This window comes from Polyodon spathula, chromosome 1 (genome assembly GCF_017654505.1).
Source record: "Polyodon spathula isolate WHYD16114869_AA chromosome 1, ASM1765450v1, whole genome shotgun sequence".
NCBI classification, from domain to species: Eukaryota; Metazoa; Chordata; class Actinopteri; order Acipenseriformes; family Polyodontidae; genus Polyodon; species Polyodon spathula.
In genome coordinates, this window is record NC_054534.1 from 38497471 (window position 1) to 38521177 (window position 23707).

General features: G+C 34.7%; 1 protein-coding gene across 2 annotated transcripts in view; it reads left to right on the forward strand.

Annotated features, from left to right (window-relative positions):
* The window catches only part of LOC121318428 (WD repeat-containing protein 70), a 128446-nt gene that overhangs the window by 63745 nt on the left and 40994 nt on the right, over positions 1 to 23707 (forward strand). For both annotated transcript variants that reach the window (XM_041255107.1, XM_041255097.1), the window contains exon 11: positions 21923 to 22022. In XM_041255107.1, coding sequence (XP_041111041.1) covers positions 21923 to 22022 — 100 coding nt within the window. The remainder of the gene's footprint in view (positions 1 to 21922; positions 22023 to 23707) is intronic.

Consider the following 23707-nt stretch of genomic DNA (forward strand, 5'->3'; position numbering starts at 1 on the left):
CTTGCCACCACCTATCCTGTTTAAACCTGTTTCTTTGTCTATTTATATTGCCTCTTTCAGATCCATATCAAGCTTTCCATTGCCACCAACATCTTTGTTACAGTGCACAATAGTCACTCAAGAGGCCTTCAGAATGCCTCCTTCAATTAATTTGCTGATAAGCAATGTGATTATATATATATATATATATATATATATATATATATATATATATATATATATATATATATATATAAATTGTGCTAACGTTAAAATTTTGTATTCTAAACTACGTATACCAACCCGCCTACAGTAGAGAAAGTAAAATATATATATATATTGAAGGTTGTGTATATCAGCGCTAAAATAAAGTTTATAAGCTTTTCTCAACCAGGGTGTTGAGAAAACAACAAAACAAAGTTTTTAATCTTACAAAAATTAACTAATTAACCTTGATTGTGGACATGGATTTTTGGGAATTGCTGTCTTTTTCTTTTCTGTGCCTTTACGGCTGGAATGGTACTTTTTAATATACACATCATTTTTTTAATTATTAAAAATCCCTACCTTTTTGCATATTAGACAAGTACACAAGAGATATCTACATTATTAGATGTTTCATTTTCTTTGCACTTGGTCCTAAATTAATTAACAGTGGTGTTGTTTAGATATACTGGACAAACCCCAATACTACCTTTTAGAAGATTATAATGCAAAAAAAAAAAAAAAAAAAACACACACCTCCCCTATCTTTCTGCGAGGAAGGTATATAAGAGTCTTGTCCTTTTGAAGTACTTGGTGTGTTCTGATGCACTTTCATTGCATAAACTAGTCATATTTTAGCCCTTGCGATTTATAAGTTAAAGTTTGCAGACATAAGTACGGATGTGCATTTTTTTTTTTTTTTTTTTTTTTTTTTTTTTTTTGGAGAAACTTATTTGCCTGTGTTCCTTTTAGTACATCACTGTCGTTTAAGAAGTGATCAAGATGACTGTACCCGGACACTTACCTTGGGCAATGACCAGGGAACCAATTGCATACACCCAGGAGCTTTTTTTTTTAATGTAAGAATTCTAACCTTGTATAAACAAGATCTTGAATGTTTAATGTTCCCATAATTATTCCGTTAGTAGCTGTTTGTATTGTATAAAGAAAGAAGCATCTGTGCCAAAAGCTGAAAAGAATGCTTTACACTGTCTACCTTTAGACATGCAAGGGTATTAAGGGAACATTATTACTTTTCAATTCTGCTAGAAATCACTATAACTGAAGGTTTGGAATAGAATTGCTGGACAACTTGGCACAATGATCTTGTCAAGGTAACGATAAGAAAGACAGCCCTACCAGTAATTCTAATACTATCCGTGCAGAACCTTGTACTGTACCAGTAATGGACACGAAAAGGAAACTAAACTGCCATGGGCTTGTGCTTGTGCCAACAAAATGGAACAAACACTTCAGTAGCACCAAAAAAACGTACTGTCTTCAACACACTAATTTCTTATCAAAAGTTAGTAGCACATAAAGCTGTATTAAGCCCCTTTCACACTGGCCTGCTCTACCCTGGTCAGAACCAGGTGTCATGCGGGTCAGCTACATGATTTTACACTGCTTTTGCTAAAGCAGGGTTTACCTGGGTGACAGACGCAGTACACAATGCGCGTATCAATGCCCCAGAAGCAGCTTGTTACGGACACTTCCGTCCAAGCTTCTCTGGATTGAACCATTTCACACTCGAAAGATTGTGACCCGGGTAGGAGTGCCAGTGTGAAAGGGGCTTTGAGAGCATGCTAAATCTAAACATGTGGATGTTTGTTACTGGCACGTATTCAGGTTTTCAAATAGAATGTAAACTATTGTAAAGTATTGTACATCACCATAGCATCAATGAGTTTTGAACAGCCCTATTAAATGGCATTATATATCCAGTCCACCACTTCTTTCCCTGAAATATGCTTCCATTTTGTCAGCCTCCGTGAGCATTCTCTTTCTTATTTTGCGCTGTCAAATATTGTATTGTTAGAAATCTATTTTTATAGACCGCTACAATGATGAAGTAAGCAAATTTGTTGGTTTCCCTATTGCCGCCTTCAGAGCTTTTATAAAGTATCTTACAAAAGTGTCTCGTTTGTTCTTCACTTATGGTAAAAATAAAAATGTAATTAGTATTAATTATTGGTAATGTTTTCTACTACACTGACTGGATTGCATTGCACTGAAAGGTTGCAATGCAATGCGTCTAAGGTGCTATAATAATGTGCTATTAAAATGGCTGTATTTTGGAGGCTTTTTAAACACACTTTCCCATACATACTTTTGACCTTAATTTTTTTTTTTTTTTAAATAACGGGTAGCTTGCAATGAAGGTATCTGTAATGAAAGTATTCACTGTAGGACTATGGGAATATTTAAAGGTCCTTTTTGATGAGTTTTGATTATCCTCTATAAGAACATATCAAGTGGTTCTGATAAGACTATCCTAATCTAATTAAGAAAATACTTTCCTCTCACCAGTATCTCATCTTTAAGAACTGCACAATAGAAGCCAGTTGCTATTCTACTCCAACATGTATGTTGACTGTCCAGCACATGTGAATTTGGCCAGTCTCAAAACTGAGCGACTTTCATTCATCATTGTGAGGATATGTGTTCTAAGTCTGTCAAGCTTTATTGGGGAAGGCGAGCTTTGCATACTATGTTTTAGGCTTACATATTAGAAATACCATTTTATTTGGGATTCAATTTCACCTCATCATAAATATGTTAAAACTGAGTATGTCAAAAACTGCTGTCTGAAATATAATATCTTTGACCAACAGCATTTTTACAGTGTGAAAGTTTGGGGGCGGGATTTATAACCTTAAGAAATTGATAAAGATCTAACATAACAATGCCCCTCAGATCTACGTTTGACAAAGTTATCTGGTGATTGTAATATAAATATTTTGTGTTACTTGTAGAAGATCCCTGCCTATGAGGGCTCTTGAAAGAAAAACCTTTCAAACATGCTTTAAACTTTCACATTTTTGTGGAGTTAGTGGCTGCAATCCAGTTTAAAACAGTTGCTAAGGTCTGATTTTACAAATCGCTTTCTATCTACCTGGCTTTGATATCTGTGCTCTGTTGTTTATCTGTATTTTTCTGGCTCCCTTGTTACAACCACTGCCAGGTTTACACAACACTGTTCCAATAGAACACAGAGTCTGGGTATGCCTCACGAGCAGAATTTCCTATCCCTTTACTTTTGATGGTTAAGAGTATGACGGAAATATAATGGATCTGGCTGGCAGCATATAATGTACAGTGTGTCATGCAACTGGTATTTTTTTGAGGTTGCACACACAATGTGGTCTTTTTTTAGTACTCTAAACCAGGGGTCGGCAACCTCAGCGTAACCTGGGGCCACTGTTGCGGCCTACAAAACTGCTTCTGGGCTGCCACCAACAAAACGGAACAGTTTTTAACTCAATTGTCAGGTTGTAATACCTGCACAATACCAACAAACTTACAGAAACACATTAGGCAAAGCATAGAGTACAATTGTACTGCATTTATTTAAAAAAACTGAAATCTTTGAACAAAGACATTACCGCTGCTATCGTCTTTTCAGTCAACAATCTTAAAACCATACATAATTCACAACATAAAAACACAAAATTCAAACAGTGCTTATCTGTGTAACAGCAAAGATTAAAAAAAAAAAAAAAAAAAAAAAAAGATTTAAATGGGTTTCATTTACATTTACTAGCTGCCCATAACTTCTGTGTTTCTCAAAAAAAAAAACTCTAAGTGTGCAAATAATATTTTGAAGGTACATGGATTCCCACCAAAAGCAGCCATAATATACAAATGCAGGTTTAATCTATTGCCATTTAAAATTACATGTGCTTATTAAATTGTACATTTTGCTCCCATCAAGGGAACAAAACAAACATTTCTCTTAAATTAAAACAAACAATTTATTTAATTAGGCCAACTTCACCTCTGTCGTTCCACTGGCTCAGCACTTCACATACAGTTACTGCATAAGCATTGGTTACATACTTCCACGTGATGTTGGCTGCGTGCTTGGAACTGTTGCCTAACAACCACTGACAGACTGCGTGCGGTGTGAGAAAATCACTCCAGCAACAACAACACAGAAGCTGGCTGCGCAAGTGCCAAGGCGGCAGATCTAATTAATGTTTTTTTTTTAAATGTAATACATTGATAAAGAAACTCGGAGGGGCCGCAACCAAACCTCAAGTGGGCCGCCACTTGCCGACCCCTGCTCTAAACTGTGGTTGATCTAATTACAAGCACCCTTTTAGACATGTTCAATTATGGATATTCTTTTGTTTTATGTAGTTAAGGGGCCCCAGTAGGGTGATTTAAAACAATGTTAAATAGGCCCCTGTTTAACATAATTTAATATAGACCTTGGGTTTCAAAATATTGTTACACCAGCGTTGTTGGTCGGTTAATGCACTCACTGGTGAATGGTGATCTTGGACCAACATGTTTAGAAAATAATTGCTGCTGTTCTAGAAATGAGAAACTTGATTATTTGTACACAGTCATATCAGAAACTGTATGTTTAGATATATATGGCATGAGAGTGGCATCCTCAAGAGGAAAACTCTTTTCATCGTCTTAATTTTTCACTGTTTCTCCGTTACATCAACAGCTAAATTATAAGAAGTTCAGGGGAAACATTCATTGAATAAAACGGACAACCCAACTATGATTTGTTTTTAGTAGGTTGTAAGCTTTGGGGCTCTATTTAGTATTAGAATTGATTTGTTTACTGATAACAGGTTTATTAGAGTGGTGAGCTGTCAAGTTGTAGACAAATTACATCTGTGTAATGTTCTGGGATGAGTTCTTATTTAATGTGTTTTTGTTTTGTATAGCAAGGCACTGGGTGACCTTTCTGTGTGTGGGTGGGTGGGGTAAGGCTAGTAACTTCATTGGGTTCCTTTACTTTTATTTTTGCATTTCTTGTTTTACTGTTTTTTTTTTTATTTGATTCTATCATTAAGTCCAGTTCTCGAGACTGAATCCACAACAGTTTACACTTGCACAGTCGGGTTGTACAACTGCGGTTACACAGAATAAACAGACATGGCATAAGGACAGCATGTTTGTAAACGGGGAAATGTGAGCCATGAATGCTTCAAACAGGAAAAAAAAAATTAAAAATCAGTGGAAAGTAAGTTCAGAGTGCCATACTTAAACAAGGTCACATTTTAGTTTTGTGGGATAACCAATTACATGGTTGAGTAGAATTTGATATAAACAGGGTTAGCTACACAATTTTTTTTTTCCTTTCTTTCTATTTACTGATGTGTACTGCCTGGATTTGATCTTTTATAACAGTGATGACTTACTGAATTCTCTATTTATAACACGTTTAATCAGAATTCATGAAAGGTACTTAAAATAAAGTATACCTGCTTTGATAAAATAAAAAATGGTGCCCAGTAGCAGATGCGATAGCAGAATAAGAATACCTTGGTTTTGTATTTGAAGCTCCTCTCAACAAACTGACAGTGCATGTATCTTTGATGCTGTTATGAATAGATACGTGATTGGTTTTTGTAAGTGCTGTTGTGTTTTTTCATCTGAGATTGTTAACTTGTAGAAACAATGTTCATGTATACGTGTATATATCCGGATTCTGCCTAGTCATCGCCCAGGGGGCTTAAAATTGTTAAGGCAAAAGTGGGGTGGGTGGGGGGCAGGGGTGAAATTAAAGGCATTATTAACATTAGGTAGATAGATTACAGTTACAGATAGGCATGCATAAAATTCTAAGGCAGCGCACAGCACGCAGTCATGCTGAAGAATCAAGAAGTACAGTTAACATATTTATTGACTGTTAAAGTACAATTTAAACTGGGGCATTGACACTTGGAAGAATCAGAGATTCTTATTTATTAGGGCTGTTCGATGGACTGATTAATCAACTAAAGATTTGATCGCTGGTTAATTTTTTTTTTTACAATTTTATCGTGTGTTTTGGGTGCACAGAGAAATGCGTGCTGCTGTTTAGGGAAGTGCTGATTTTGAAGTGTGCACTCTCTCTCGCCGGAAGTGATTTTAAGCTTGTATAAAAAGGGGTTAAAGTTGTGTAGAAATCATAATTGTTGTCTTGTTTTGTACAAGGATTGCTGACAGTGCTACGGATGTACATATGTATTTGGAACTGGAATGTTTATCTATGATGATTTATATGATTGCCAAATGTATGTCTGCAAAGTTACTCGTGTGCATTGTAACCAGATCTGTTTTGATTTAGTTATAATCCTCAGTGTATTTTATTTCCATGTTTGTGCATTGCTAATAATTGTGCTGTTTAGTGGTTATCCCAGAGTGGTTAAACAGTATGTGTAACTGAGCTGCTGTGGCCCTTGGGGCTTGTGTGACTGAGTTATCAGGTCCTTAAATCTGTTTTACTAGGGTAATAGGACAGAAAAGTAACATTTGTTATGTTTACTAAAATAATAATAAAAATTGTTTTAAAGACCAAATTCCTATTGGGCATATATATATATATATATATATATATAGACTCTATGCTCATAAATTAATGACTGACTTTTAAAATTTTATCTCTGTGGTGACACGCACGTTGTGTGTGTGTGTGTGTGTGTGTGTGTGTGTGTGTGTGTGTGTATATATATATATATATATATATATATATATATATATAAAATATTTTATTAGATTTTCATTAAAAATACAATGGATCATACAAAGATTTATTACTAGCTGTTCAACTGACCATATGGATTTTTTATTTCTATATAAATAAAGCAGAACAAGCCATCTGCTTATTCTCATTTTGAAAACTGATATGAAAATGCTTATGGGAAATGTGTTGAAGCATATAACAAAATGAGGTGGTCTTTTTTTAACCATGTGTACTTCATTAAGCACATTGTTTTCTAAAATTTGACTGCAGGACTTTACTAAAACTACTGTTTGTTTGGAGTACAGTGAAATGCCAAGTACTATATACTGTTTTCATCAAAATGCATAGTACACTTTATAAGGATAGAAACATTGGATTGTATTTTGTATTGCAAATGGTTAATATTTTATATACCAGTACAGACTATATAGTGTTTTTGTTTCCTTGTTTCACATTTTAATATATGCTGTGGGTTTTAAAACTTGCACCGAATTAAAAATATTTACTTACTGAAAATATTTGTTGTTTGCATGGTTTCAATTAAAATGATGCTAATCGTATCCTCAGAAGAAATGTAATGGGAGAAAACAGTTCTTCTGACCCTTCTGTGGAGAGTCCTGAATAGTTTTACTAAAGATTTGTAGCTGTAGGTTACTCAAGCTTCAAGATTACTCTATTTATTTAAACTATTACTTTTTTTTTTTTTTTTTTACAGTCTGGAAGCTCAGTGTAAATATAAGTGCTCCTGAAAAGACTGTCTGATTGCTCATCTTTCCATTGACTTCTGTAGCCATGCTCAGTCTGCCATCATTCATGTTAATCGCAGCAAACCTGACATGTTCGCTAATGCATTTTGATGCATGAAATCATCTTTGATAACCCTGTAAATACATCACAGGATATTTACGTATGTAGAACTGTCAGGCTTTTATTTTAAATAAAACTAGCCTTAGTGCAGGTTTGGAATTGGTCTTGTAAATATTTGACTGAACATCCAGAACAGAAAACTAATTTGTGGAATACAGTATAATACAGTATAATCGTAAATCTCGAAAAACTACTCACTTCTAAATCTTTTGTAGTTATTTTTGTATTACTTTAGTATAAATACATGTTAATTTGGATTCATATGTTGTTTTTTTCTGACTTTATGTGAACGAAAAGACACACATTTGCCCGTTTTCCCATTGGAAATAGTGATATTTCAAAATATCACTGTCCTGGTCACAAAAGCAAAGTTTGTGGGGAATAATAGCCATTTTCTATACTTTTGAGGCATAAGCAATTAGGAAATAACACTTACTACCCAGGAACAAAATAAATAAATAAATTTGTTACACAATGTTATCATTCCAAATGACTGTGGAGCCTGAACTAACATGTCACCCCAGCAAAGGGTGAATCCTTCTGGTTAAGACTGTTTCAGACAGGTGTGTGCGTGCGTGCAAGGGGGTGTCTGGCATTGTGCCAGTTCAACCGTTAGTCTCTTATTTTCACGAATGCACCTCTTATACTGTTTGGTTTGAGTTCACATTCAGATCAAGTATAATTAACGAGTGGGGGAAAGTTGCTGTAGAAAACTCTGAAGTGTGCCAGTAATTTTGAAGGAGTACATTTAATTAGCAAGTCCTAAGTTGAGAAGAAGCATTTTGCTGGGAGTATTAACAGGTAAGACTTCACAAGGGGTGACGAAAAGGTTCTAAGCCTAACAGCAACAGCAGCAGAGCAGAACGAAGGGAAAAAAATGTTTTCTTTCAACATAACACACTTTGGTTGCACCCCATACAGAGTCTTCTGTCTGTGTCCTAGGAGGCAAAGCATGCACCTAGACTGCCACTCTTCAGGGTTTCAGAATGAATGTAGTTGCCAGCTGTCAAGGTCAGATGAATTTGCTGGGTGTGAAAATATCTTCTAAGCTCATCTATTTCTTTGAGGATTTCATGGTGGACTCCAGTAAATGCCTGTTGGCGGTATTAAAGTGCCCAATCTTACTCCTGCTTTCTTGCCATTTTGAAATGCCCAATTTGCATGCTACCTTTGCTGTGTAATCCACATACTGGCTATATATCAGAATCCATCCTCAGTTCCTCTTTTCAGCCTCTCTTCACCTAAACTATGGGAGTACAAATGCCAAGATGAGCTCACGAGGTCCCCTGCCAATATCAGTAACTGTGCAACTGGGATTCGAACCAGCGAGATCATGATTGGCAATGCCTTTGACCAAGTGAGCCACAGGGAACCCATAGATTTAGCCCATAGTCAGGGCTTTAAACTTTTTGAACACCCTTTGCAACATGAAATGTGTACCTGCACCCTCAACAAAACAAGAAATGACTATCAGCTGTGTGCCAGGCACCCCTTTATCTTCTCTCTGTGCCATCCTGCAGTTGTCAGGCAGCCCAGACCGGAATTTACTAAGCGGGTTAATTAATCCTCTTTCTCGTCTGCTTAATTGGGATCATTCTAGCTAGCAGCTGTATCATAATATCCATTTAACGATGTAGAAAAAAAGGATTTGCACAGGAGACCTTGTCAACTTGGCTTTTCTGAACATAAAAGGTGTTTTATAGTTTTTTTTAATAAATGGCTTTATTCCCAACAGGCCTCAATTTTTATTTATAAAACTTCATGCACTCAAGAAATGACCTACTGTAAGCAGGGTTAAATTAACTGCATAATAACTGGTTCTTGTTGGTGCCAGGTCTGGATGAGTGTTAAGATTCCCATCCTAGGTCAACTGCCAAGGCAATTCCCTCCCATAGCTCTCTTCCCACAGCCATGTACAATGAGGAGCTGTGATCTTTAGACAGTTCCTGGAAGTAGATCAACAGATTATCACAAGCACTAACTATTTTGTAAAAACCAATAATCAGAATTGTACATGTTTAGTTCCTTAGGCAATGTATTGTAAGAAAAAGAGCTGGTTGAGATGGTTTCATTATGATAGAGCTTGTTGGGGATGTCAGGAACTGACTTTATCCGAATTGTCCACTTAGTCACAGTTTGAATGTCGGTTTAATTTCATTTATTTTTTTGTATCCATATGCAAACCACTTTAACTGACTTGGCCAAAGCTCTCTATCAGTGGGATTCTGATGTTTTTATAGTACTGCACATTTAAGTACCATGCAAAAGACAGTTTAAAAAAAAATAAAAAATACAAATGTTTTATCATCCAAATGTTATATGGAGTGACCAATTTGTAGTTTTTACATGGTGCAGACTAATTTTCATTTGAATACTTAATACAGAGGCCCAATTGTCATTATTTGAATATGGTACAGTCAGCTGTTTTAAAGCATTAATTGGAACTGTTTTAATTCAAGCAATAAACCAGGTTAGTACCAAGCTCTAGTTGTAGAAATAGACAAAACAGGCCTGGTTTCTTGGCACCACTCACACTGTAGTGTATCGTTTGGTTTTGATAGGTCTTCTATGGAGAGCACAAAAAACAGTTCCATTTGTAGGCATTTACATCTTAAATGCATAGCAAAGCTGCTAACGGTGCTTTTCAGTCATATTGTTCATATTCATCTTTAGCACCATCATATTGCTAATGATGCAGTGACCTATACGTTTCCAGGTATTCAATCTGTATTTCAATACGATAGGATTGTAGGTTAGTTCAGACTATCGTTAGCAAGTCTACTATATGTACTGTACTGGAATGTTTCCCAAGCTTAGCTGCCATACCATAGAGTAAAAATGTACCATGTAGTTTGTTTGACCTGAACATACTCAGATGTGTCATTCAATATGTAAAATATTTATAAAATATTTACACAGGGGCTTGTTCAAAAGATAGGGGTATCCCTTGTAACACAACCCTTCAAATATTTATACTAAATAACCATTACAGTAAATTGAGTGGTGGCGTTTGGGTCAGTATCTCTTAAATAGTGTATCTACAGAGTTTATTGTGTGGGTTTCCAGAGGTTATGTCTTTCTGTGCTGAGGCCTGAGGCAGGGCTTGCTTTAACCACTTCTTAATGAACAGTCTTAATGAGTAACTGCTAAAAAGTCAAGGCTATCTGTTGGTAAAATAACACTGTGTAACAAGTTTTTTGTTCCTGGGTAGTAAGTGTTATTTCCTAATTGCTTATGCCTCAAAAGTATAGAAAATGGCTATTATTCCCCACAAACTTTGCTTTTGTGACCAGGACAGTGATATTTCAAAATATCACTATTTCCAATGGGAAAACGGGCAAATGTGTGTCTTTTCGTTCACATAAAGTCAGAAAAAAACAACATATGAATCCAAATTAACATGTATTTATACTAAAGTAATACAAAAATGACTACAAAAGATTTAGAGGTGAGTAGTTTTTCGAGATTTAAGATTATACTGTAAGATCTTGGGCAAGATGTTGTTACATCCATGTGGCTTTTGCCACACTAGAAGGTGGTTATCAAACAAATTTTAAAATTAATTTGAATGAAAAACCGAGTCTTATGAAATATCCTATTGCTGGGATGACCCATGTCAACTGTGGATAACTGTAAAATAATCTAGTCATGAGACCAGTGTTTTATTATACTCTTCCTGGGGCAATTCTGAAAGTTTAAATTTGTTTTTGCGAGAGACGCACTATAATTTCACTTACAGGGCTCAATTCAATACAAGATTAACCACTTCTGTGCTGCTTAACATAACTGGTACATCCTCAGAAACACTCAGTGCTGCCTAACGTAAGAATTATGTCCTAATTAAAAAACATGTTTTAAAAAAATAAGCGCTGGATTGCCATTTTTTCACTTGGGATCGATCCTCAAGAAGCACTTACAGATAGTATGTGGTCGTGATTCTAATTTAATTGTTACGGTGATAAAATACCTTCGATATGGCTCAGTTAGAACTAATTTACAGCCTGCTTGAATGCTAGCGCTTGACAGAGCTGTGATACATCCAGAGCACATTTAAAACAGTCTGCATGTAACATTTGTTTCTCTGCAATGAGGATCGATAATAAAAAAAACTTTTCCATTTGATTAGGAGCTGTGTTACCAGCTTGTGTTTCGTGGAACTAATGCATTTATTAATGCACTGTCCTCTATTCTTTTCTGTTAATGTGACGATACAGAAAGACCCTCCTGTTTGTGAGGTTGTCATATTGACATTATTGACACTTGTCACGTGTGGGGAGGCAATTGAAACAGGTGGCCAAAGATACTCTGGTGTGTGTGTTTTTTTTTCTATTTTTTTTTTTTAAATTTTATTCAAGGAAAAAACATATATACAAGTACAAGCAGATTATAGCAAGTTTATCACAATTTTCAATGTGAAACAGCAGATTATTTAGGTATTAATAATAATAATAATAATAATAATAATAATAATTAATAATAATAATAATAAAGTATAGTAAAATAATTAGGGGTGCACATTACATATCTTGTTATAATATCTTTGTGTAATCAAACTTTTTCAGTTTGTTTTAAATAATCTAAATTTAATTTCTTCTAAGAAAACTTTGCACTTAGGAATATAATTTGAAAATTTCAGATGACTTTTCATTAGATGAATTAAATGTGAGGGGAGAGCACTAGTTATGGAGATTATTTCATTGTTAGGGTTTAGGAAATCATTTAGAACCATAAACTATTCATATGATTAGTAAATTCCCTTGATTATCAAACAAGTCAATTATATAATCGATGTGCCTGTTATGCCATTTTGGTTAAATAAGAATGTATTTCTTTCTGTAATATTTTCATTGTTCCAAATTAGTTCTTTATAAGGGGAAAAGTTGTGTACATCTCCAGCTAGAAGTGATTGTTGGTGAAATTTAGATAATTTTATGGGGAGCTTTACCTGGGTGTAATTACACTAACAGAAAATGAAGGCCCCCAATCTTATTGAAGATATAATTTAGAATAAGATACCATAAGGATTCTTGAGCACATCTCCTCAGCCAGTTTACCTTAAATGTATTTATGTCAACAAAATCTAAAACCTCCAAACCACCTTCTGATTTTTTGTTAGAAAGAACTACTTTTTTAAATTGCTGATGCTTATTTTTCCAAATGAAAACATTTTGTTAATTTCTTTACAAGCTGAATCAGGAACAAATAAGGAAAGGGCAGAGTAAATTAAACGTGACCGGCCTTCTGCTGAGGTTAAGAGAATTCACCCAACACAGATAGGTCTCTTTGTAGTTATTGAGAATGGTTACAGTTTTTTGTAACTTAGGGAAGAAGTTCTGAATATTTCAAACTAACTGGTTTTTAGATAATTTAATACCCAAATAATTAATACATTTTTAACTTGTATGTCCTCCATTGTAGTTTCATCTGAATCATGTAAACATAACTATTCACATTTGGAAATATTTAGTTTGGGAGCAGATGCTTTGGAAAACATTTCATTTATTTCAAATGCTTTTGCAATTTGAGCCTTGTTTTTTTTAAAAACAAAGTAGTACCATCTGCAAGTTGAGTAACTTTTTATTTCTTTACCAGCTCTGAAATACCTTTTTTATATTTGTATTGTTTAAAATACCTAGAGATAACAATTAAACGATTGTCAAGAATAAAAAGGGTGAGGTGGGACAGCCTTGCCTTATGCATCTGTTTACAGAAAAAGTACTGATCTGTAATATTGCAATTTATCTTTTAATAGAACATCTTACCTATTAAGATATAAACTTATTTTAAAAAGTTTTGACCAAAACCAAATAAATTCAGTGCATTAAATAAAAAAAAACAATGCTCATTTGTATCAAAAGCTTTATAAAAATCCAAAAAGATAATAAGAGTATTAGGTTCCAGTCTAATGATGTCTGTTTTTCATGAATCCTTATTATTTGGTCTAAACCTTTAAACGATTTGCATATGCAAGAGCAAATAATTTATAGTCCATGATTTAATGACGTGACAGGCCTCCAGTTTTCAATCGAGAGTATGTCTTTGTTTGTTTAATAACGTGATACGTTGTCAGCAGTAGTATTTGAACTCTCGGTTGCATCCATCTTCTTCGTCGTGTGCTATAAATAACAGCCTGAGCCACCAAGGGTTTTTTCAAAGCTTTGTTTTTACCCATCTGTAGCCGTTTCATCCAGTGTTCACATTGAAAAACTCAGACTTGATTTTTTTTTCTGCAGTGACGTTTGAGGTCAGTGATCGGTTGCTCAAAGGAACCACGTTTTATTTTTTTCTGAGGGGGGGTGACGGTGGTTGTTATAGTTGCTGTACTTGCAACCTTGTATCTCAAACTGTGTTGTCTGGTTGAGTTGGTGTTGTAGAGAAACTAGTTCAGCGAATTTTTCGATTTGATATGCTTATGTAAAATATAGTAGTTTGACTTAAAATTTTTTAGATTTTATGAAATGTTATTTGTCTGCCATCCCCCATTTTGTATTTTTCTATTTAATTCACATAATTGACAATTTCAGTTCAGGTTTTTCTACATTTTGGAAAACAAAAAAGAAATAAATTTGATTTAGATTAATAATTGTTTTTTTTCTTCTTCTCCCCCACCCCTGTAAACCCTCAAAAGAAAAAAAAAGAAAAAGATAATTGTTGGTTTCATTGTATTTGTGTCCTCATCCATTACAAAAAAAAATGTGTGTGTGTGTGTGTGTATGTATGTATATATATATATATATATATATATAATATATATATATATATATATATATATATAGATTCATAATATATCATACTATAGGAGAGATCCTCTGAGTGTCCGAGTTGGCCAGCAACGCCTAAAATTAGGAAATTTAATAGGCACGAAAACTGTGTCTTTTACAGCCAAAAATTGCCACACGCGATAATAAAACAAAAATTATTTGTGCATTTAGTCACTTTGTTTTAGTTTGTTTGTCTAACTGAGGGAAACCCTTTTGGAGCGCTAACTAAGCACAGACTGGTACCTCACTGACCACAGGACAGCTAAGCTGTTTACCTGTCATAAACACCAACACACAAAACTCACACAATTCCTTTCCCTGAAATACTACTGGACACACACGCAGTCGGGCTCTTCACTCACAGCCTTGAGCAAACTGGCTGCTTTCTATAAATACCCTGCACCTGGGTTTAATTTAACAATAACTACCCGGTGCAGGTGGTAACACAGTGTAACAATTTTTTTTTTTTTTTTTTTTCCTGGGTAGTAAGTGTTATTTCCTAATTGCTTATGCCTCAAAAGTACAGAAAATGGCTATTATTCCCCACAAACTTTGCTTTTGTGACCAGGACAGTGATATTTCAAAATATCACTATTTCCAATGGGAAAACGGGCAAATGTGTGTCTTTTCGTTCACATAGTCAGAAAAAAACAACATATGAATCCAAATTATTTATAGTATAATCGTAAATCTCTGAAAACTACTCACTTCTAAATCTTTTGTAGTCATTTATGTATTACTTTAATATAAATACATGTTAATTTGGATTCATGTGTTGTTTTTTTCTGACTTTGTGTGAACGAAAAGACACACATTTGCCCGTTTTCCCATTGGAAATAGTGATATTTTGAAATATGGGGAATAATAGCCATTTTCTATACTTTTGAGGCATAAGCAATTAGGAAATAACACTTACTACCCAGGAACAAAAATTGTGTTACATAGTGTAATTAATAATAAAACAATTAACAAAATGTGCATACATACATGTTTTCTGCAGGGAGGATACTAACCCCCTCCCTGCTGTATTACATATATATATATATATATATATATATATATATATATATATATATATATATATATATATATATATATATATATAAATAAAAAAAAAAAAACAACAAATACAAGGCATGGATAGGTCAGACCAGATGCTGGAGCTGTACAATACTGCAAGGAAGACCATGGCAGGGTATAAGAAGCTTGCCGTCTACATGGTCCAGATCTCATTGTGCAAAGCCTACTTAGTGTACCTCCGTACAGCACCAGAGCCTCAGCTTACAGTTTTTGAATTTCAGATGAAGGGTTAAGATACATTTTTTTATAATAATTAAAACATTTTATTTTTTTTAAATCTCATTCTTCAAACCCTGTATTTTCTGTAAATACAAAATAAAAACATTGTAATTTAAACTATTTAAAAGGGTTACCAAAAAGATCTATTTAAAACGTCAGTAGATAGCCTTTAAACTGTCTGACAGCAAAAGGCAGCTAGCGGTCAGATCCATACCATCTATTAGTCTGCTTTGCTTTTCCAAATTTGTTTAGAGGTGTGTTTTTTCCATTACTTTTAATGGATCTGTTTTAATCGGTGGTAACCTTTTACTTTTTTAATGAATGGTCGAGACAAGTTACGGTTCTCTGTACAAGAGCATGATTAAAACCAGATATCATTTCACCCTGATAAAAATACCTTCTTGATTCCCGATATTAAATTCTGAGTAATTTTTCTCTTTTCATTTTTGGATAGTTATTTTTAGCCTAAGGGTAGACAGGCATTGAATGAATCTGATTACTCTCTATCCGACGTTGTATTTTACTACCAGGACGCCTGTAGTAATATCTGCCACGTTGCCCCTTTCTTTATTACTTCTGTAGTTCCTGTAAAACATTTTTTAAATCAAATATTTGAATTACTGAAAACAAACCTGGTCAAAATTGACTCTTAATGTGTTTAGAATATGTTTTCACTAAATATGCAACATTTTCATTGCATGTAAAGCCCTGACTGACTGCCATTCAAGCTGTGCCGCTGACTACTTTTGATCCCAAGGTTATATCACCCTGAACTTCAGTCATGTGAACATTTTAAAAACTGGATTAAAAGCAGGAGTACCCTAGTGGGTCCCGCAGCATCCCCTTATGGGTCATCGGAGTGAATCATTATGTAAAGTGAGGGTTGCACATTACAGCTGCTATTCTAACACTAGCATCACACTTCCAGTTTTGCACTCGCTCAGCCGGAACAGCAGATTCCTAGATATGAGATTACCTATAGGAGACATGTTTATGATGTGTATATATTTTATTATATATTAGGAATTGTCCCGGAACCACCTAAACTACAGTAATATGAGCTTGTACTGTAGCATTAAAAAAGTGTACAACTGAGGCTGGACTGTGTTGTCCTTTTGTATCTCAAGATCACCTGTCTCCCAATTTAATTATCATACATTTTCCTGGACAACTTAAATTCTTACCTTCCCAGATCAGCCTTAAATTCACAGGGTTCTTCTGAAGGGTTCAATTGAATATGATAAACAGAGCAGCACAAGGGGTTGCAATTCCACTGTGACCAGGACTAAGAAGGCTGTTCTTTTTAAGAGGATACGGTCAAGTTCAAGTGTGGATAATAGTGGTCAGGTACAAAGGACGATGACACACGGATGCATTACATCATCTATATTTTTAGTAATCATTTTAATTCCTTGCTTGTTTAATATGTTTATTACTGTTTTTGCTTTTATTTATTTATTTATTTATTTATTTATTTATTTTTTACTGTGCTAATATAGTAAAAGCAGGAACATTACAGGTAATAACGTAATATTAGGAAGATATAAAATATATAAAGCCCCTCTTAAATCATACCATATTACAGTATTTAATATCTTTAGATTTACCATCCAATGTATTTACCAAATGTGTGCCTATTATGATAATATCCTTTCCTAAAAATATTTTGAGCCAAAGCATCCCAGAACATGAGTTTATTTTACAGAGGAAAGAACATTTTGAGAACTCTCATGGGTAAAATGTTGTGAAGCTTCTTATGAAATACTTGCACAGCAGCAGATGTTGGCTGAGATTACTTTACAGGCTCAACTGGCATCACATTTTAGTGAAGAATGGTCTTATAAGTAGTCATTGTAGAAGAAAATGCATTAGAAAATGCATTAGTTCCACAGTGTCGGCTTGCTTACCTAAATACAGTAAATAAAATGTGGAGTTTGGTCATTCATTCTGGATTTTCATCATTAGATACATCTATTAAGCATGTCACACAATTAAAGGTTGATTTATAGGATGGTCATACATATCATATCTGAAATCCATCTCCAAACTGTTACTGATTGGTCTAAAGAGGGTTGTGGACAGTGGACAGTTGGTTATTCTGTCTTTTTTATTTTCTTTCTTTCAATTACTCCTGGCTTTCCAATACTTAAAAATAACAGGTTGCTGGCAGCCTTAAAAATGCTGGACTCGATTCAGGCTTGGCTTTCACAGCCAGTATTTATCTTTTTGATGTCTTAAAAGGATTAGATTTTAATTTATCAAGCTACATTTCCCAGCCAAATCCTATCATGACCTCATTATTCATAATGCCACCAAAAATGTTGCTATATTGTTGATAAAGGCAATATGTGCCTATTATCTTGAAAGATGTCTGAAAAGAAACTTGGTATATAAAGTAGAACCAATTAATGGCACCGTGTTTAGATGTTAATACTTTCACTGTTCTTTTATATATCCATATAAATACCTACTTTGTTTTTCAAATATTTTGCCTTTTTAAATGGTATAACAAATATAGCATTCAGCAACTCATTACTTCACCTAAGCCTTTTTTTTTGTCAATGGCCTACTGCTAATGTTATTTATACATCCTGAATGATACTCTCCGTTGATGGACTATAATTGCATGTTTAGAGTTATGCTTGGAGTAAATGGATTGCCTTTTTTCCCTTGTGCTTTGGCAATTGACACGTCAATGTTATATTTGTCACAACAGCTTGCACATTGTCTTTTATCAGAAACCATCAGAGAAATACAATCACTCCAAAGAATTCAGTGCTAGTTTGACGTATGCTGTGCCATTAAAAACACAGAATGATGCAGGTCATTGAATGTGTGTACAGTAAGACCCCTTGTCGTTTCTGTCAATACCTCCCACTGCACTGATCAGTGTGCTGGGCTATTAGACTCTATTCAGCCTTGTTTTTCACATGCAAATTCTAATAATTGCAAGGCAAAGAGAAAGATAAACACTATGCAGGAACCTAGGTCTCATGAAATTAAAGGTAGATTATTGGATTTTTGCCCTCCAGATATATTTAGATTAAATGCTTTCATATATAATTTCCAAAGCATTCATATATGGTTATAGGACAGTGAACAGTCTGTGTATATTGGTACTATTGGCACAAGTAGAAGCGAGTGTGTTTACGTGTTGCGAGTACCGATATAACCCATAAACAGATGCTTGGAGTCCAATAACTCTTCTATATATTGCTTTATTATTAGTGTACAAGTAAATTTAGTGTCCAAGCTATTTTCATTTGTTTTTACTGTTAGATTTGTGCCTATAACTGTTTAACTATAAAGGTTACAGGTACATGTCATACATGAAATGAACGTGCACACACTAGGCTTTCATAAAAAAAGAATGGTCGAACTGTTTAGTACAGATAACAAAAACTACAAAAAAGTGTTTTCTAGAAAAAAAAAAAAAAACATGATTTATTGTTTAATAAAATTTCTTGGCCATCTCAAATCTGACTGTGTACAATGAAACTACAATATGTAGGGAACGTAGTGGAATGTAGGGAAAATTGAACACATTTGATAAAAAATAAATTAATTATGGCCATATATATATAAAGTACCAAAAGCCACCAACAAAAAACTGAACAATTGAAAAATGTGCAAAATAAAAACAGAATAAAAAAACAGAAACAAAAAAAAATGCATTCCAATTATTCGTCAGGGACCCTGATCATGTGGTGCAAGATGGAGCTATTCACTGTGGCTTCAAAGCCATTCAGAGTGGCAACCGTGACAACTTAACCCTAACAGCTGACTTGCGATGTTTGTCTGATCCACAAACACTGTCAACACAAACAACAAATATATATTTATCGGAAAATAGGTCCTTATGCCGTTGATGTTGCCATTCCCCTCTTTTGTAAAGATTCTGTCTGAAAATGTTTGTTTGTATTTTCTGCACCAAGGTACGCCAGTCAAACAGAGCAGCAGTAACATTGCAAAACACTTGCATTCATGGCTGTCTGCTGACAGGCTGTTATACCAGAAAAACATGAATAGGACCTAATTTTAAAGCCCCAAGTCTACTCTTTCGAACTATGCCCCGCCAGCAGGGCTGTCTCTTGCAGTGCCTGATTAAAAAGATTTAAAGGGCCAGGTTACCAGCGGATTTTTAACATGGGATGGACTGTAAAAAGTTAAAGTCCAGCTATATATATATATATTTTTTTTACTCCTTACCAATTTTTATTAAATCAATTGTCACTTCCATTAAAAAGTAGAGAGGTTGATGATTGTGATGTCATCATTTTGAATTGACTGTAATTCCAAGGGGTGGCTTAGTTACGATTTTTTAAAGCAGGTGTGGTCAACCGTGCTGAATGGCATGGTTGATGTCATGAACAGGTTTTCTCTGATTTGTTGTGGAATACAGAAGGTAAAACATGTACTGTGATTAGCTGAAAGATCGTGAGAAGTCTATAACACTGTGTAACAATTATTATTATTTTTTTTTGTTCCTGGGTAATAAGTGTTATTTCCTGATTGCTTATGCCTCAAAAGTATAGAAAATGGCTATTATTCCCCACAAACTTTGCTTTTGTGACCAGGACAGTGATATTTTGAAATATCACTATTTCCAATGGGAAAACGGGCAAATGTGTGTCTTTTCGTTCACATAAAGTCAGAAAAAAACAACATATGAATCCAAATTAACATGTATTTATACTAAAGTAATACAAAAATGACTACAAAAGATTTAGAGGTGAGTAGTTTTTCGAGATTTACGATTATGCTGTAAATTTACAGTATAATCGTAAATCTCGAAAAACTACTCACTTCTAAATCTTTTGTAGTCATTTTTGTATTACTTTAGTATAAATACATGTTAATTTGGATTCATATGTTGTTTTTTTTTTACTTTATATGAACGAAAAGACACAAATTCGCCCGTTTTCTCATTGGAAATAGTGATATTTTGAAATTTACCTGTCCTGGTCACAAAAGCAAAGTTTGTGGGGAATAATAGCCATTTTCTATACTTTTGAGGCATAAGCAATTAGGAAATAACACGTACTACCCAGGAACAAAAATTGTGTTAAAGAGTGTAATCTAAGATAAAACTTAGAGGAAACTAAGGTGTTCATTTGATAAACCAATACCAAGCCTGCATTAACCACATTTTTAGGGGTAATCTTAGGATAACAAAAGGTGGTTGATGCAATCCAGGATGATTCCTGTGCTGTAAAATGCTGAAATATCCAGCAGTGGCTTATCCCGGCAGAGTGATGAAAAAAAACAAACATAGTCAGGTAGACAAACGTTGAGGCTAGTGAGAAGAGAAAATGTGGTGGTGGTGGTGGGGGGGTATTTTTCTTCTGAACTGGAGGAAGCTCAATAAACAAAAGCAGCTGTGTCTCAACTCAGCCCTTTGTCAGTAGGTCAGGCACTCTAATAGCGACAAAACCAAAACAAGCTGAAATGTGATCAGAGGAACTTTTAAAATCATGATTGTGACATGTGGTGTTGTCTTTCTTCGTTAATAGTGCCTTAACTGTCCACCTGGCTCCCTTTTTTGGGAATGTGTAGACAATGGCAGCATGCAAAGGTGTTGCATTTTCCTGTTGATCAGCAGGGGTCGCTAAGAAACAAGCCAATAGTTTTATACAGGAGAATATAAGGAAGGAATTATAATATTACATTGATTTGTGCCTGAAGGATCCAGTGCTAAATTTGATCAACACCATTATAAGCCACAGCAATATTTTATTAGAACATTTTACAGCACATGGATTGCAGTAAAACACAGGGTTAACCACAGATAAGTGGTTGATACAAAACAGGGTTTTTCTCCTGTGCTATAAAATGTACCTACAAAGTCCAGCTGTGGTTGATCCCAGAGGGGACTAGTTTGATCATTACACTGGGGAAGGCAAGGCTGTGGCTGAAAAAAAGAACTTTGTGTACCCCGTAGAATTTGCAAAAACTGTTTTATCATTCTAAATAATGTAATTAAAAACTGAACGGGAGGGTATTGTGTAAGTACCTTGCAAAGAACAGCAGTAGGCTCTGTGTGGTAGCTTTTCATATTTTGACTTGCACATTAATATGTGTATGAATAAATAATGGAAACACGACTCCATTGGACACTTCAGTTTACGTTAACATTAACAAAAGAGCTTTACACAAATAAAAAAGACAGTTTGTTTTAGTTGCGCTGTGATCGCAGAGGATGGTCAGGTTTAACATTACTGACCATGTTAAGCTTTTTGTTTAATAGCAGAACTTTAACTCCGTGCAGTGTAAACTGTGACTGTAAAGTATTGATATTGCTTGAACCTTACACCTTGCCCATGTATTGCTTTCTCTGCAGGTGCATACAAAGTTTCACTGCCGACAGGCCCACGTTCCAGGCTCTGATCCATCCTGCCTGACATTCTCATATGACGGCACTGTTCTGGCCTCTCGGGGAGGTAAGCCAGGGTAATGGAAAAAAGAGATCGGTCATGCAAAATCTTCCAGTCACCCCCTTTAAAGATGGGATAACATCCAGAGCTCCCACAGTCTGCCACACCACCTCCAGTTGTGTGAACAGTGCGAGTCACGCTTTGCTGTAAGACAGAATCCCGTTACACTGCACTGAAAAGGGCACACAGGTGGGAAATGTGGAATGTCTATGGGAGTTCTGGAGCATTTTGTGATTATTTTGCCTATAATATTTGTTTAATATTTATTTTATACTTAGGATCCTAAAACAGATGTATACACATGCAGAAGAAGACTTATTCAAATGCAGTTTGAAGGCAGCCAAGTAACGTCCAGCACTGGTCATACCAGGACCATATGTTTTCTGACGTTTATTCCATTGACCTCAATAAAGACTAATATTTGTGAATTGTCTCTCTTGTGAACATACCAGTAGAAATGTGAAATAAGAAAAAAAGAACAACTTATATTTCATATTTGAAAAAATAATAATCTACAAATTAAAACAAATAAATAGTCAAAAATATAACCAATATTTTTATTCCAGCAAATGCATATGAACAGTTCTATATGGGGAACACAGAAAACATCACATGTGGCAATTTCAATAAAGCAGTAAAATGTATATATTTGACTATACCGACATTGAAGAAAAATAGTCAGTCAAGTTGGCTATTCTACATTATTAGAAAATATGTGTAAAACCAAATGAAAGAGTGCTTACTCCTGATGCTAAAAAATATCTTGCTGATCTGGTTGTTTCTGTACTAAACCACAAGACCCCCATTCCAGATCCCTGTGTTACAGATTAAAGGATCCTACTTGTCACACACACTCCATGCTTCATGCACACTGGCTGCTGGAAGAAAAATCTTCTGTTTGTAGGCATCTCCACTAGGTGTTCCAATAAAATCTAGCTCTGCATTTTAGGATAGAAGCTACAGTATTTTAGTATGAAGAGTTAATTTGAATGGTGTTGGTTTGTATTTTTTTTCAGCAAGTGTAGGTGTGAGAAGCATTGACAGAGGTGTAGGGTCATTTTGCAGTGAGCCAGAACATTACTATTTGACAGTGTGGTATTGTGTGGACCTTTTAAAATAAAATGACTTCACCAGAAACAAAACAAGTCACCCGCAAATGATGAGCACCCCTTTGAGACTGTGTCGATAATGAGTAATAGCAAAACATTTCCTTTAATGAGAAAAAAACACACACAAAAAAAAAAAATCCCTTCAGAATTGAGCATTTAGCCTTAATTATGAAATAATACCAAGACTGCCCATGAAGTATGGTCTTTTTCTTTGCATACGATAAAGATGATAAATTCAGTTTGCTGAGGACTTTCATATTGAACTGGATTTTCCCCAGTGAAAACAAAGGTCTTCCAGTACAAATAGACAAATGCTAAATCTTATACCATATTTTAAAATGACTTTGTACCTGCTTCATTTGCATTGTACACATTGTAACATCATATGTGTTAATTATGATGTATTACTCTTCCAGCTCTCATGACAGTTTGGCCTGAGGCTACATGTTTTTTCTAAAGTTACTTTATATATGTTTTGGAGGCCTCTGGTTTGTAGCTAACACAGTATTTTTTTTATAATTAAGTCTTAATTGTTATGCACTTTCATGGGTCTCATGAAACATATTTTCATTTTAAAACAAA